Genomic DNA, 13,739 nt, shown 5'->3' on the forward strand with positions numbered 1-13,739 from the left:
ATTGCCACAATATCATATTCCCATGTGGCTATTTGCGCCTGCAGCTCACCAACCTTGTTTACCATGCTTCGTCCGTTTACACACATGCACGCTAAACCAATCTTAGACTTTCTTGTACTCTTAGTTTGATCCCACCTAATACCGTACTATTTCTTATTCCAGTGCTGTCTTTCTCTCCCGATCCTTTGTGCAACTTGTTTCTCCTTTCCATTGCTACATCCTGTGTCCATCCCCCTGCCAAATTAGTTTAAACCCCCACAGCACTAGCGAACCTCCCCACGAGGACATTGGTCCCAGCTCCTTTTGAGGTGCAACTCGTCTGGCTTGTACAGGTTCCACCTCCCCCAGAACTGTTAATTAGTCATTGGGAGCTGCGTAAGTGTGACTCAGGAATGACTCTCTGCGTCTGTTTTTATTTAATTGAGCAGTTCCTGGTAGATTTTATTTGTTCCGTGATAAACAACTGCAAAAAACTGCAGAGGGCTCTGCAAAAAGACATGGCAATTTTTAAAATATTAGCTTTTTAAAAAATAAATTTAATTCTCTTCCAGAAAAAAGTTGATCATCTTCTTTCTGAGAAGATGGAGGATCTGGAGTGCATGGTGCCTGAAGTGAATCTGCTCAAATGAACTGCAAACTGACAGTGGATCAAATCCCTCTTCTAACATGGAGCATCTATGAGCTTCACGCTGCTTCTGTGTGTCTAACTTTGACTAGCAGTCTAAAACAATGGAGTATATATTTTTTTAAAGTTTGCAATGTTAACAAAAGATCCTAACAAGCTTGACTTTGGATCAGTGATGTTTATATAAAGTACAGCTGGAATTGTCCTTTTGTGAGTGAATGGTATTTGGATGACATTTAAGTGTGCCAAAGCTTCATTAATAGCTCATCAACTGTTGAATCTCTTGGAAAAAATGTTATCTTGCTGTAGCTATTGTTGTGCCAGCCTCTATGGTGTCAAGGGGTTTCCATAATAGTTTATTTCCTGTTATCGCAGTAGTTCTCCATTCAAACTACTATGGTTAGTGAACCCAGTAAGATTGCAGACAGTGATCATGTGGTCTGAGATTTAAATTTTCTTAACTTTTGGAAGAGCCAACATTTCATGTTTGAGTTCCTAATGGGAGTGCATTTCACTTCTCCATCTCCCCATCTTCTCATTTGCCTTCAAATTTTCTCCTCGTTTTCTACCCAGCCTGAAGGATTGGGTATGGTCCCCACATATCTTACGAAGAAGTGCTGGACGATTGTTTTATGACGGGGAGGGGGCACCACAGCCAAGCTTGATTCTGTCTTCCCACTCAACTCTTCCAGCAGCAGTCACCCTCTACTAAACAGGAAGAGGAAATCAATTTTTTCCCTTAGTCTAGGGACATTGGCTAATTACAGTGCCCCCACTATTACCCTAGCTCAGATCAGCTGACTCAGAATGTTGATCGAACTTGGTACCTTCCTGATTTTTATGCTCAATCCTATGCTGCATTGGGTGGTTACTTATGGAGCTACTGGGGAAAGTATCCTCTCTTTCATGTCTATATGTGTGGAGAACTTGCCATGTTTCTGTCTGCATACTGGTATGAATGACTTGTTTTAGATTTCTTGTATCTATACAATGTCTATTATGGCCCCAAAGCCTGCTCACAATGTTCCTTAACAGAACATAAAGATTGTGTGGTAAAGGAATGCTGTATGCAGCATTGTGCAAAAGTAAATAAATCTGACTGCAATGGATAACTGTTTTATGGCAGAATTTGAATGAGTATTTACTCTCTTGTGTTTTGAAGCTGTGCTTTTACCATAGGATGTATGAATATAAGAATGAGAAATTACCATTCAATTCATTGAAGCTCATCTTGCGTACCTTAACTCTACTGTTCCACTTGACAGATTGTTCCAAACATTTGAGTAAAGTCCTCCTCAATTATTTTTTCTAACCTAACAAAGAAAAAAGATGACTTATAGCTTTGCCTAGTCTGTTCTGGAGATTGGATTGCTTGTTGGGACCAAGCTGTTTATAATGGGATCTGAACTAACATTTAATATTGTCTTGATCAGACGCATGTACAATAGGTGAGGGAGTGGAAGTGAACCTGCTACAACTTTAGGATTTGCAAAGGATGCAGTGATTTAAATGCCTTCCATCCCAATCAGTGTTTCACCCTACTTTCCACAAGAATATGAATCCAAAAGTGTTAGCAGTAATGAGCTTTCTTAGTCCCCTGATAGTCACTGCCTTAACCAGCTGAACTAACTGGGCCATACAGACCTAGCTTCCAGTTTCAAACCCTGGTTTGTGCTAGTTTAGCTGATCTAAGTCAGATCGAGGGTAAGGTTCTACATTTGGCCTTAGTGACTCTTGATTAGGAAGGAGAAAAATCCAATCTGAAAATGCACCTAATAGACTTCTGGTTATGATAGAATTGGGGTTGGCTATATCCCCCTATGGCAATAGGCTGTCGATAATTACTGTTAAGGCTCCATGTGATGAATGGCTACTTGTGTGAGATACTACATGGTGCTCAGTGCCTATAGAACTGTACAGCAACAAGGAGTCAATGTCTACAGGAGAGGAGGAAGGAAGGAAGGGGAGACAATTAGTTGTGCACATTTTAGAAGTGTCAATTTAAAGCTGTACATACACAGTGTGAGCAATAACGGGCTAACCTCTGCATAGCCTGAACGCCTGCATTAAGGTAGTTTGATGGTGTACACGGAGCATTGAATGAGGAATGATGCCTGTTGTTCCCTGCATTTCAGTTCACGATGAAGCAGTCACTGATTGGAGGCAAGATTCTCTCTTAGAGGGGGAGAAGGCCTTTACATCTGCTTGATCATAATTTTTTTTATTTGTTCATGGGATGTGGGCGTCCCTGGTGAGGCCAGCATTTATTGCCCATCCCAAATTGCCCTTGCGAAGGTGGTGTGAGCCGCCTTCTTGAACCGCTGCATTACTTTTGGTGAAGGTTCTCCCACAGTGCTGTTAGGAAGGGAGTTCCAGGATTTTGACCCAGCGACGATGCTTCCAAGTCGGAAATATTCCACAGAAGGAAGATTTGACTTTGTGACTCTAAATCATACTTTAATTTATTTAGAATTGCTGCAACACCACCCATTGTTGTCATAAATTTAGAATACTGCCAATAATCGAGTGACTTTGATCATGAAAGAAGTTCAACACAAAAGATCAGTTTTGGTACTATGTCCCACAGTCTTAAAGCATAGATCAGTGTAATCAAAGGACTAGTATGAAATACCAGTAGGTGTATAATAGTAGGTGTATAATTAGGGTTATGAGTTTGTGTTTCCTCTTTAATTGGTGCTGTTGGTAGAAATACTAATATTGCAGTCTGCCAAATGGAAGGGGGAAAAACCTTCTAATTTCCATGTGGTTAGGCTAATGAGACTGCAACTTAGTCTGACAGCTTCCCAGGAAATGCAGTGACACATAATAGCCTCCCTGTGGCATTTGTCACTACCTGACCTGGAGAGAAAAACAAAGCTGGCTAAGGAATCAATTTACTGAAACTCATAATTTAAAAATATTACCCAGTCTGTTGATGTGAATACACAAAATGTTTGCTTTCAGTTGCCGCTAACTGGTTGCTTTAAAATATAAAATAAAAGGATAGCTGAGAGGTACTTTAAGTACAGTAAGTGTACATGTATCTCCCGTCATGTTTGGGTTAGGTAGAATATATTTTACCTAAGTAGCCACGCCGTTTTGAAAATTTAACTAACTTGGCTTAAATCCCACCCCCCCATCCCCAAGATTAACTATTACCCCATCGGAATCAATACCTCCATCTGAGAGATCTGTGATCTTTCCTTCCCTTGTGAAACAGGAACTGCAGGTGTCAGCAGGCTTAATGTGTAAATTAATAATACAGTACTGTATTTTGTAACGCTACCATGAGTCTGAATGTTGACACTAATATGATTGAAACCTGATAAACGTAGTTCTATTTTACCGTGGAATGTTGTGCTTGGATTGGATTTCTGTAATTTACTAAGGATAAAAATAAACCAATATTGCAAATCTTAGTCCTGCAGCTATTTGAATAATTTGTTCAGCGATTTCAGTCTAAACACAAAAATGTGTTTTGCTTCACTGTTATGGGTGAAGTTTGTTAAGGGGGTGATTGTGGGGTTTTTTTGCGCGGGGTGGGGGGGGGGGGCACAAAAAATGGTTGGGGGTATTTGCAGCAAACTAAGGAGGGAGAGCTGGAGTGTGTGAGAGAGGGGAAATGTTGTGAGGTGGGGTACATTAAAATATGCACTTGAAGCAGGGCCGGGGTGGACTGTGGCTGCACATTCCTTCACAAAAGGAAAAAACAAATCTCAACTTGAACAAAACCACCTTTTACAAGTGAGGAAGTGAATTTTCATTATTTAATTTCTGCCCTTTCCACCTGGTGAAGATAACTTTAAAAAAAATACTTATTAGTAAAATAGGTTATAATTATTAATTGCCAAACAAAAGATTATGGAATTTGTTTAAATTAAAGGGAGAGGCTTTCTGTCTATTGATGAAATCACTTTATAACAAAAATCAGTCCTGGATTTAATTGGAAATACTTTTTTTTTTGCGGGAGGATTTTTAATTAAAATGTTTCAGTCTTAAAATGGTGGAAGTGGGTCTGGGGTTCGAAGGGCCGGAGCTGGGATGTCGCCATGGTAACGGTCAGGAAGAAGAATTGGTTCCGGGTCAGAAACGGGTGACCTTTTGCTTCTGGAGCGGAGAAGCCGGTGAAGCGTCCGCCATTTTGTGAGAAGCTGCACACGGAGGAGGCAGAGCCCGAGCCGTGACCATGCTGTCGGTCCGCCTACCCACGGCCTTCACGCGAACTCTGCTCAGACATTGCGCTCGTGTAAGCGATCCCGAGAATTAAATTACTTCTTCGAGGGACCCGGAAGCTCGAGTGCAGTAAAATCATATTCCATTCCGAGCCGGAGCCGGAGCCTCCGCCATTTTGGAGACGCAGCTGTCGGTGACTTTGAAGACAGGCCGCAGCCGCTGTTATTTGGGGATTAGTTTTATTGATTTTTTTTGTTCCGCGGAATGACCGCCCTTCCCCCGCGATGAGGGAGCGCGCGCAACGCCGGTGAATCCGCAGTGCGCAGGACCGGAAGTGAGCGGGCTTGTTTTGGGAGACGCAAGATACAGAGCTCGAGACGGTAAGAAACCGGAGAAAGAAAGAAATGGAGAGGGACACACAGGGAGTGAGGGAGAGGAGAGGGACACACAGGGAGTGAGGGAGAGGAGAGGGACACACGGGGAGTGAGGGAGAGGAGAGGGACACACAGGGAGTGAGGGAGAGGGAGGAGAGGGACACACAGGGAGTGAGGGAGAGGAGAGGGACGCACAGGGAGTGAGGGAGAGGAGAGGGACACACAGGGAGTGAGGGAGAGGAGAGGGACACACAGGGAGTGAGGGAGAGGAGAGGGACACACGGGGAGTGAGGGAGAGGAGAGGGACACACGGGGAGTGAGGGAGAGGAGAGGGACACACGGGGAGTGAGGGAGAGGAGAGGGACGCACAGGGAGTGAGGGAGAGGAGAGGGACGCACAGGGAGTGAGGGAGAGGAGAGGGACACACAGGGAGTGAGGGAGAGGAGAGGGACACACAGGGAGTGAGGGAGAGGAGAGGGACACACAGGGAGTGAGGGAGAGGAGAGGGACACACAGGGAGTGAGGGAGAGGAGAGGGACACACAGGGAGTGAGGGAGAGGAGAGGGACACACAGGGAGTGAGGGAGAGGAGAGGGACACACTGGGAGTGAGGGAGAGGAGAGGGACACACTGGGAGTGAGGGAGAGGAGAGGGACACACAGGGAGTGAGGGAGAGGAGAGGGACACACAGGGAGTGAGGGAGAGGGAGGAGAGGGACACACAGGGAGTGAGGGAGAGGAGAGGGACACACAGGGAGTGAGGGAGAGGAGAGGGACACACAGGGAGTGAGGGAGAGGAGAGGGACACACAGGGAGTGAGGGAGAGGAGAGGGACACACAGGGAGTGAGGGAGAGGAGAGGGACACACGGAGTGAGGGAGAGGAGAGGGACACACGGAGTGAGGGAGAGGAGAGGGACACACAGGGAGTGAGGGAGAGGAGAGGGACACACAGGGAGTGAGGGAGAGGAGAGGGACACACGGAGTGAGGGAGAGGAGAGGGACACACAGGGAGTGAGGGAGAGGAGAGGGACACACTGGGAGTGAGGGAGAGGAGAGGGACACACTGGGAGTGAGGGAGAGGAGAGGGACACACAGGGAGTGAGGGAGAGGGAGGAGAGGGACACACGGGGGGGGGAGGGGGAGAGGGACACACAGGGAGTGAGGGAGAGGAGAGGGACACACACGGAGTGAGGGAGAGGAGAGGGACACACAGGGAGTGAGGGAGAGGAGAGGGACACACAGGGAGTGAGGGAGAGGAGAGGGACACACAGGGAGTGAGGGAGAGGAGAGGGACACACGGAGTGAGGGAGAGGAGAGGGACACACAGGGAGTGAGGGAGAGGAGAGGGACACACAGGGAGTGAGGGAGAGGAGAGGGACACACTGGGAGTGAGGGAGAGGAGAGGGACACACTGGGAGTGAGGGAGAGGAGAGGGACACACAGGGAGTGAGGGAGAGGGAGGAGAGGGACACACAGGGAGTGAGGGAGAGGAGAGGGACACACAGGGAGTGAGGGAGAGGAGAGGGACACACAGGGAGTGAGGGAGAGGAGAGGGACACACAGGGAGTGAGGGAGAGGAGAGGGACACACAGGGAGTGAGGGAGAGGAGAGGGACACACAGGGAGTGAGGGAGAGGAGAGGGACACACGGAGTGAGGGAGAGGAGAGGGACACACAGGGAGTGAGGGAGAGGAGAGGGACACACAGGGAGTGAGGGAGAGGAGAGGGACACACAGGGAGTGAGGGAGAGGAGAGGGACACACTGGGAGTGAGGGAGAGGAGAGGGACACACAGGGAGTGAGGGAGAGGGAGGAGAGGGACACACGGGGGGGGGAGGGGGAGAGGGACACACAGGGAGTGAGGGAGAGCAGAGGGACACACACGGAGTGAGGGAGAGGAGAGGGACACACAGGGAGTGAGGGAGAGGAGAGGGACACACAGGGAGTGAGGGAGAGGAGAGGGACACACAGGGAGTGAGGGAGAGGGAGGAGAGGGACACACGGGGGGGGGAGGGGGAGAGGGACACACAGGGAGTGAGGGAGAGCAGAGGGACACACACGGAGTGAGGGAGAGGAGAGGGACACACAGGGAGTGAGGGAGAGGAGAGGGACACACAGGGAGTGAGGGAGAGGAGAGGGACACACAGGGAGTGAGGGAGAGGAGAGGGACACACAGGGAGTGAGGGAGAGGAGAGGGACACAGGGAGTGAGGGAGAGGAGAGGGACACACAGGGAGTGAGGGAGAGGAGAGGGACACACTGGGAGTGAGGGAGAGGAGAGGGACACACAGGGAGTGAGGGAGAGGAGAGGGACACACTGGGAGTGAGGGAGAGGAGAGGGACACACTGGGAGTGAGGGAGAGGAGAGGGACACACAGGGAGTGAGGGAGAGGGAGGAGAGGGACACACAGGGAGTGAGGGAGAGGAGAGGGACACACAGGGAGTGAGGGAGAGGAGAGGGACACACAGGGAGTGAGGGAGAGGAGAGGGACACACAGGGAGTGAGGGAGAGGAGAGGGACACACAGGGAGTGAGGGAGAGGAGAGGGACACACAGGGAGTGAGGGAGAGGAGAGGGACACACAGGGAGTGAGGGAGAGGAGAGGGACACACAGGGAGTGAGGGAGAGGAGAGGGACACACAGGGAGTGAGGGAGAGGAGAGGGACACACAGGGAGTGAGGGAGAGGAGAGGGACACACTGGGAGTGAGGGAGAGGAGAGGGACACACAGGGAGTGAGGGAGAGGGAGGAGAGGGACACACGGGGGGGGGAGGGGGAGAGGGACACACACGGAGTGAGGGAGAGGAGAGGGACACACACGGAGTGAGGGAGAGGAGAGGGACACACAGGGAGTGAGGGAGAGGAGAGGGACACACAGGGAGTGAGGGAGAGGAGAGGGACACACGGAGTGAGGGAGAGGGGAGAGGGACACACAGGGAGGGAGGAGAGGGACACGGGGGGAGGAGAGGGGAGAGGGACACGGGGGGAGGAGAGGGGAGAGGGACACACAGAGTGAGGGAGAGGAGAGGGACACACAGGGAGTGAGGGAGGGGCGAGGGACACACAGGGAGTGAGGGAGAGGAGAGGGACACGGAGGGAGGAGAGGGACACGGGGGGGGGAGAGGGACACACAGGGAGTGAGGGAGAGGAGAGGGACACACAGGGAGTGAGGGAGAGGAGAGGGACACACAGGGAGGAGAGGGACACACAGGGAGGAGAGGGACACGGGGGGAGGAGAGGGGAGAGGGACACGGGGGGAGGAGAGGGGAGAGGGACACACAGGGAGTGAGGGAGAGGGACACGGGGGGAGGAGAGGGGAGAGGGACACACAGGGAGTGAGGGAGAGGGAGGAGAGGGGAGAGGGACACACAGGGAGTGAGGGAGAGGGAGGAGAGGGACACACGGGGGGGAGGGGAGAGGGACACACAGGGAGTGAGGGAGAGGGACACACTGGGAGGGAGAGGGAGGAGAGGGACACACAGGGAGTGAGGGAGAGGGAGGAGAGGGGAGAGGGACACACGGAGTGAGGGAGAGAGAGGAGAGGGACACACTGGGAGGGAGAGGGAGGAGAGGGACACACAGGGAGTGAGGGAGAGGGACACAGGGAGAGAGGGACACACAGGGAGAGGGAGGAGAGGGACACACGGAGGGAGGAGAGGGACACACAGGGAGTGAGGGAGAGGGACACAGGGAGTGAGAGAGGAGAGGGACACGGGGGGGAGGAGAGGGGAGAGGGACACACAGGGAGTGAGGGAGAGGGAGGAGAGGGGAGAGGGACACACAGGGAGTGAGGGAGAGGGAGGAGAGGGACACGGGGAGGAGAGGGGACAGGGACACACGGAGTGAGGGAGGGGGGGGAGAGGGACACACAGGGAGTGAGGGAGGGGGAGGAGAGGGACACGGGGGGAGAGAGAGAGGAGAGGGACACACGGAGTGAGGGAGAGGGACACGGGGGGGGAGGAGAGGGGAGAGGGACACACAGGGAGTGAGGGAGAGGGACACGGGGGGAGGAGAGGGGAGAGGGACACAGGGAGAGAGAGGAGAGGGACACGGGGGGGGTGGGAGGAGAGGGGAGAGGGACACACAGGGAGTGAGGGAGAGGGAGGAGAGGGACACGGGGGGGAAGGAGAGGGGAGAGGGGCACACAGGGAGTGAGGGAGGGGGAGGAGAGGGACACGGGGGGAGAGAGAGAGGAGAGGGACACACAGGGAGTGAGGGAGAGGGACACGGGGGGAGGAGAGGGACACACGGAGAGAGAGAGGAGAGGGACACACGGAGAGAGAGAGGAGAGGGACACACAGGGAGAGGGAGGAGAGGGAGAGGGACACACAGGGAGTGAGGGAGAGGGAGGAGAGGGACACGGGGGGAGGAGAGGGGAGAGGGACACGGGGGGAGGAGAGGGGAGAGGGACACGGGGGGAGGAGAGGGGAGAGGGACACGGGGAGGGAGGAGAGGGACACATGGAGTGAGGGAGAGGGACACACAGGGAGTGAGGGAGGAGAGGGACACACAGGGGGAGAGAGAGAGAGGAGAGGGACACACGGAGTGAGGGAGTGGGAGGAGAGGGACACGGGGGGAGAGAGAGAGGAGAGGGACACACGGAGTGAGGGAGAGGGAGGAGAGGGACACGGGGGGGGGAGGAGAGGGGAGAGGGACACACGGAGTGAGGGAGAGGGACACGGGGGGAGGAGAGGGGAGAGGGACACGGAGAGAGAGGAGAGGGACACGGGGGGGGGAGGAGAGGGGAGAGGGACACACAGGGAGTGAGGGTGAGGGAGGAGAGGGACACGGGGGGGGAGGAGAGGGGAGAGGGACACACAGGGAGTGAGGGAGGGGGAGGAGAGGGACACGGGGGGAGAGAGAGAGGAGAGGGACACACAGGGAGTGAGGGAGAGGGACACGGGGGGAGGAGAGGGACACACGGAGAGAGAGAGGAGAGGGACACACAGGGAGAGGGAGGAGAGGGAGAGGGACACACGGTGTGAGGGAGAGGGAGGAGAGGGACACGGGGGGAGGAGAGGGGAGAGGGACACGGGGGGAGGAGAGGGGAGAGGGACACAGGGAGGGAGGAGAGGGACACACGGAGTGAGGGAGAGGGGAGAGGGACACACAGGGAGTGAGGGAGAGGGAGGAGAGGGACACACAGAGAGAGAGAGAGAGGAGAGGGACACACAGGGAGGAGGGAGGAGAGGGGAGAGGGACACACAGGGAGTGAGGGAGAGGGAGGAGAGGGACACACAGGGAGAGAGGAGAGGGACACACAGGGAGTGAGGGAGAGGGAGGAGAGGGACACGGGGGGAGGAGAGGGACACACAGGGAGTGAGGGAGAGGGTGGAGAGGGACACTGAGAGAGAGAGGAGAGGGACACACAGGGAGTGAGGGAGAGGGACACGGGGGGGGGGGAGAGAGAGAGGGGAGGACACACAGGGAGTGAGGGAGAGAGAGGAGGGAGAGGGACACGGAGAGGAGGGAGAGGGACACGGAGAGGAGGGAGAGGGACACGGAGAGGAGGGACAGGGACACAGGGAGAGGGAGGAGAGGGACACACAGGGAGTGAGGGAGAGAGAGAGGAGGACACACGGGGAGAGGGACACACAGGGAGAGAGAGAGGAGGACACACGGGGGAGGGGAGAGAGAGAGGGGAGGACACACAGGGAGTGAGGGGGAGAGAGAGAGGGGAGGACACACAGGGAGTGAGGGAGAGAGAGGAGAGGGACACACAGTGAGTGAGGGAGAGGGAGGAGAGGGACACACAGGGAGTGAGGGAGAGAGGAGGGACACACGGGGGAGGGAGAGGGACACACAGGGAGTGAGGGAGAGAGGAGAGGGACACACAGGGAGTGAGGGAGAGGGGAGGACACACAGGGAGTGAGAGGAGAGGGACACACAGGGAGTGAGGGAGAGAGGAGTGGGACACAGGGAGTGAGGGAGAGAGAGGAGAGGGACACACGGGGTGGGGGAGAGAGGGGAGGACACACGGAGTGAGAGGAGAGGGACACACACGGAGTGAGAGGAGAGGGACACACAGGGAGTGAGAGGAGAGGGACACACAGGGAGAGAGAGGAGAGGGACACAGGGTGTGAGGGAGAGAGAGGAGAGGGACACACAGGGAGAGAGAGGAGAGGGACACACGGAGTGAAGGAGGGAGAGAGAGGAGAGGGACACACGGAGTGAGGGAGAGAGGAGGGGCACACGGGGGGGGGGGAGAGAGGGGAGGACACACAGGGAGTGAGAGGAGAGGGACACACAGGGAGTGAGGGAGAGAGGAGAGGGACACACAGGGAGTGAGGGAGAGAGGAGAGGGACACACAGGGAGTGAGGGAGAGAGGAGAGGGACACACAGGGAGTGAGGGAGAGAGGAGAGGGACACACAGGGAGTGAGGGAGAGAGAGGAGAGGGACACACGGGGGGAGAGAGAGGAGAGGGACACACAGGGAGAGAGAGGAGAGGGACACACAGGGAGAGAGAGGAGAGGGACACACAGGGAGAGAGAGGAGAGGGACACACGGAGAGAGAGGAGAGGGACACACAGGGAGTGAGGGAGAGGGAGGAGAGGGACACGGGGGGAGGAGAGGGGAGAGGGACACGGGGGGAGGAGAGGGGAGAGGGACACGGGGGGAGGAGAGGGGAGAGGGACACGGGGGGAGGAGAGGGGAGAGGGACACGGGGAGGGAGGAGAGGGACACATGGAGTGAGGGAGAGGGACACACAGGGAGTGAGGGAGGAGAGGGACACACAGGGAGAGAGAGAGAGAGGAGAGGGACACACGGAGTGAGGGAGTGGGAGGAGAGGGACACGGGGGGAGAGAGAGAGGAGAGGGACACGGGGGGGGGAGGAGAGGGGAGAGGGACACACGGAGTGAGGGAGAGGGACACGGGGGGAGGAGAGGGGAGAGGGACACGGAGAGAGAGGAGAGGGACACGGGGGGGGGAGGAGAGGGGAGAGGGACACACAGGGAGTGAGGGAGAGGGAGGAGAGGGACACGGGGGGGGAGGAGAGGGGAGAGGGACACACAGGGAGTGAGGGAGGGGGAGGAGAGGGACACGGGGGGAGAGAGAGAGGAGAGGGACACACAGGGAGTGAGGGAGAGGGACACGGGGGGAGGAGAGGGACACACGGAGAGAGAGAGGAGAGGGACACACAGGGAGAGGGAGGAGAGGGAGAGGGACACACGGAGTGAGGGAGAGGGAGGAGAGGGACACGGGGGGAGGAGAGGGGAGAGGGACACGGGGGGAGGAGAGGGGAGAGGGACACGGGGGGAGGAGAGGGGAGAGGGACACAGGGAGGGAGGAGAGGGACACACGGAGTGAGGGAGAGGGGAGAGGGACACACAGGGAGTGAGGGAGAGGGGAGAGGGACACACAGGGAGTGAGGGAGAGGGAGGAGAGGGACACACGGAGTGAGGGAGAGGGGAGAGGGACACACAGGGAGTGAGGGAGAGGGAGGAGAGGGACACACAGAGAGAGAGAGAGAGGAGAGGGACACACAGGGAGGAGGGAGGAGAGGGGAGAGGGACACACAGGGAGTGAGGGAGAGGGAGGAGAGGGACACACAGGGAGAGAGGAGAGGGACACACAGGGAGTGAGGGAGAGGGAGGAGAGGGACACGGGGGGAGGAGAGGGACACACAGGGAGTGAGGGAGAGGGTGGAGAGGGACACTGAGAGAGAGAGGAGAGGGACACACAGGGAGTGAGGGAGAGGGACACGGGGGGGGGGGAGAGAGAGAGGGGAGGACACACAGGGAGTGAGGGAGAGAGAGGAGGGAGAGGGACACGGAGAGGAGGGAGAGGGACACGGAGAGGAGGGACAGGGACACAGGGAGAGGGAGGAGAGGGACACACAGGGAGTGAGGGAGAGAGAGAGGAGGACACACGGGGAGAGGGACACACAGGGAGAGAGAGAGGAGGACACACGGGGGAGGGGAGAGAGAGAGGGGAGGACACACAGGGAGTGAGGGGGAGAGAGAGAGGGGAGGACACACAGGGAGTGAGGGAGAGAGAGGAGAGGGACACACAGTGAGTGAGGGAGAGGGAGGAGAGGGACACACAGGGAGTGAGGGAGAGAGGAGGGACACACGGGGGAGGGAGAGGGACACACAGGGATTGAGGGAGAGAGGAGAGGGACACACAGGGAGTGAGGGAGAGGGGAGGACACACAGGGAGTGAGAGGAGAGGGACACACAGGGAGTGAGGGAGAGAGGAGTGGGACACAGGGAGTGAGGGAGAGAGAGGAGAGGGACACACGGGGTGGGGGAGAGAGGGGAGGACACACGGAGTGAGAGGAGAGGGACACACAGGGAGTGAGAGGAGAGGGACACACAGGGAGAGAGAGGAGAGGGACACAGGGTGTGAGGGAGAGAGAGGAGAGGGACACACAGGGAGAGAGAGGAGAGGGACACACGGAGTGAAGGAGGGAGAGAGAGGAGAGGGACACACGGAGTGAGGGAGAGAGGAGGGGCACACGGGGGGGGGGGGAGAGAGGGGAGGACACACAGGGAGTGAGAGGAGAGGGACACACAGGGAGTGAGGGAGAGAGGAGAGGGACACACAGGGAGTGAGGGAGAGAGGAGAGG

At 55.9% G+C, this 13,739-nt stretch overlaps 2 protein-coding genes across 4 annotated transcripts in view; both read left to right on the forward strand.

Annotated features, from left to right (window-relative positions):
• The window catches only part of haus1 (HAUS augmin-like complex, subunit 1), a 29,306-nt gene extending 25,262 nt beyond the window's left edge, over positions 1-4,044 (forward strand). The window contains exon 9 of the mRNA XM_067983013.1: positions 552-4,044. Within this exon, the coding sequence (XP_067839114.1) occupies positions 552-629 (78 nt within the window). The 3' untranslated portion in view covers positions 630-4,044. The remainder of the gene's footprint in view (positions 1-551) is intronic.
• Positions 4,045-4,740: 696 nt separating this feature from the next.
• Positions 4,741-13,739, forward strand: part of ark2n (arkadia (rnf111) N-terminal like PKA signaling regulator 2n) — a 129,820-nt gene continuing 120,821 nt past the window's right edge. For all 3 annotated transcript variants that reach the window (XM_067983036.1, XM_067983026.1, XM_067983045.1), the window contains exon 1: positions 4,741-5,178. The gene's annotated coding sequence lies outside the window, so the exon portion shown is untranslated. The remainder of the gene's footprint in view (positions 5,179-13,739) is intronic.

The sequence above is a fragment of the Heptranchias perlo genome, chromosome 1 (genome assembly GCF_035084215.1).
Source record: "Heptranchias perlo isolate sHepPer1 chromosome 1, sHepPer1.hap1, whole genome shotgun sequence".
Classification (NCBI taxonomy): domain Eukaryota; kingdom Metazoa; phylum Chordata; class Chondrichthyes; order Hexanchiformes; family Hexanchidae; genus Heptranchias; species Heptranchias perlo.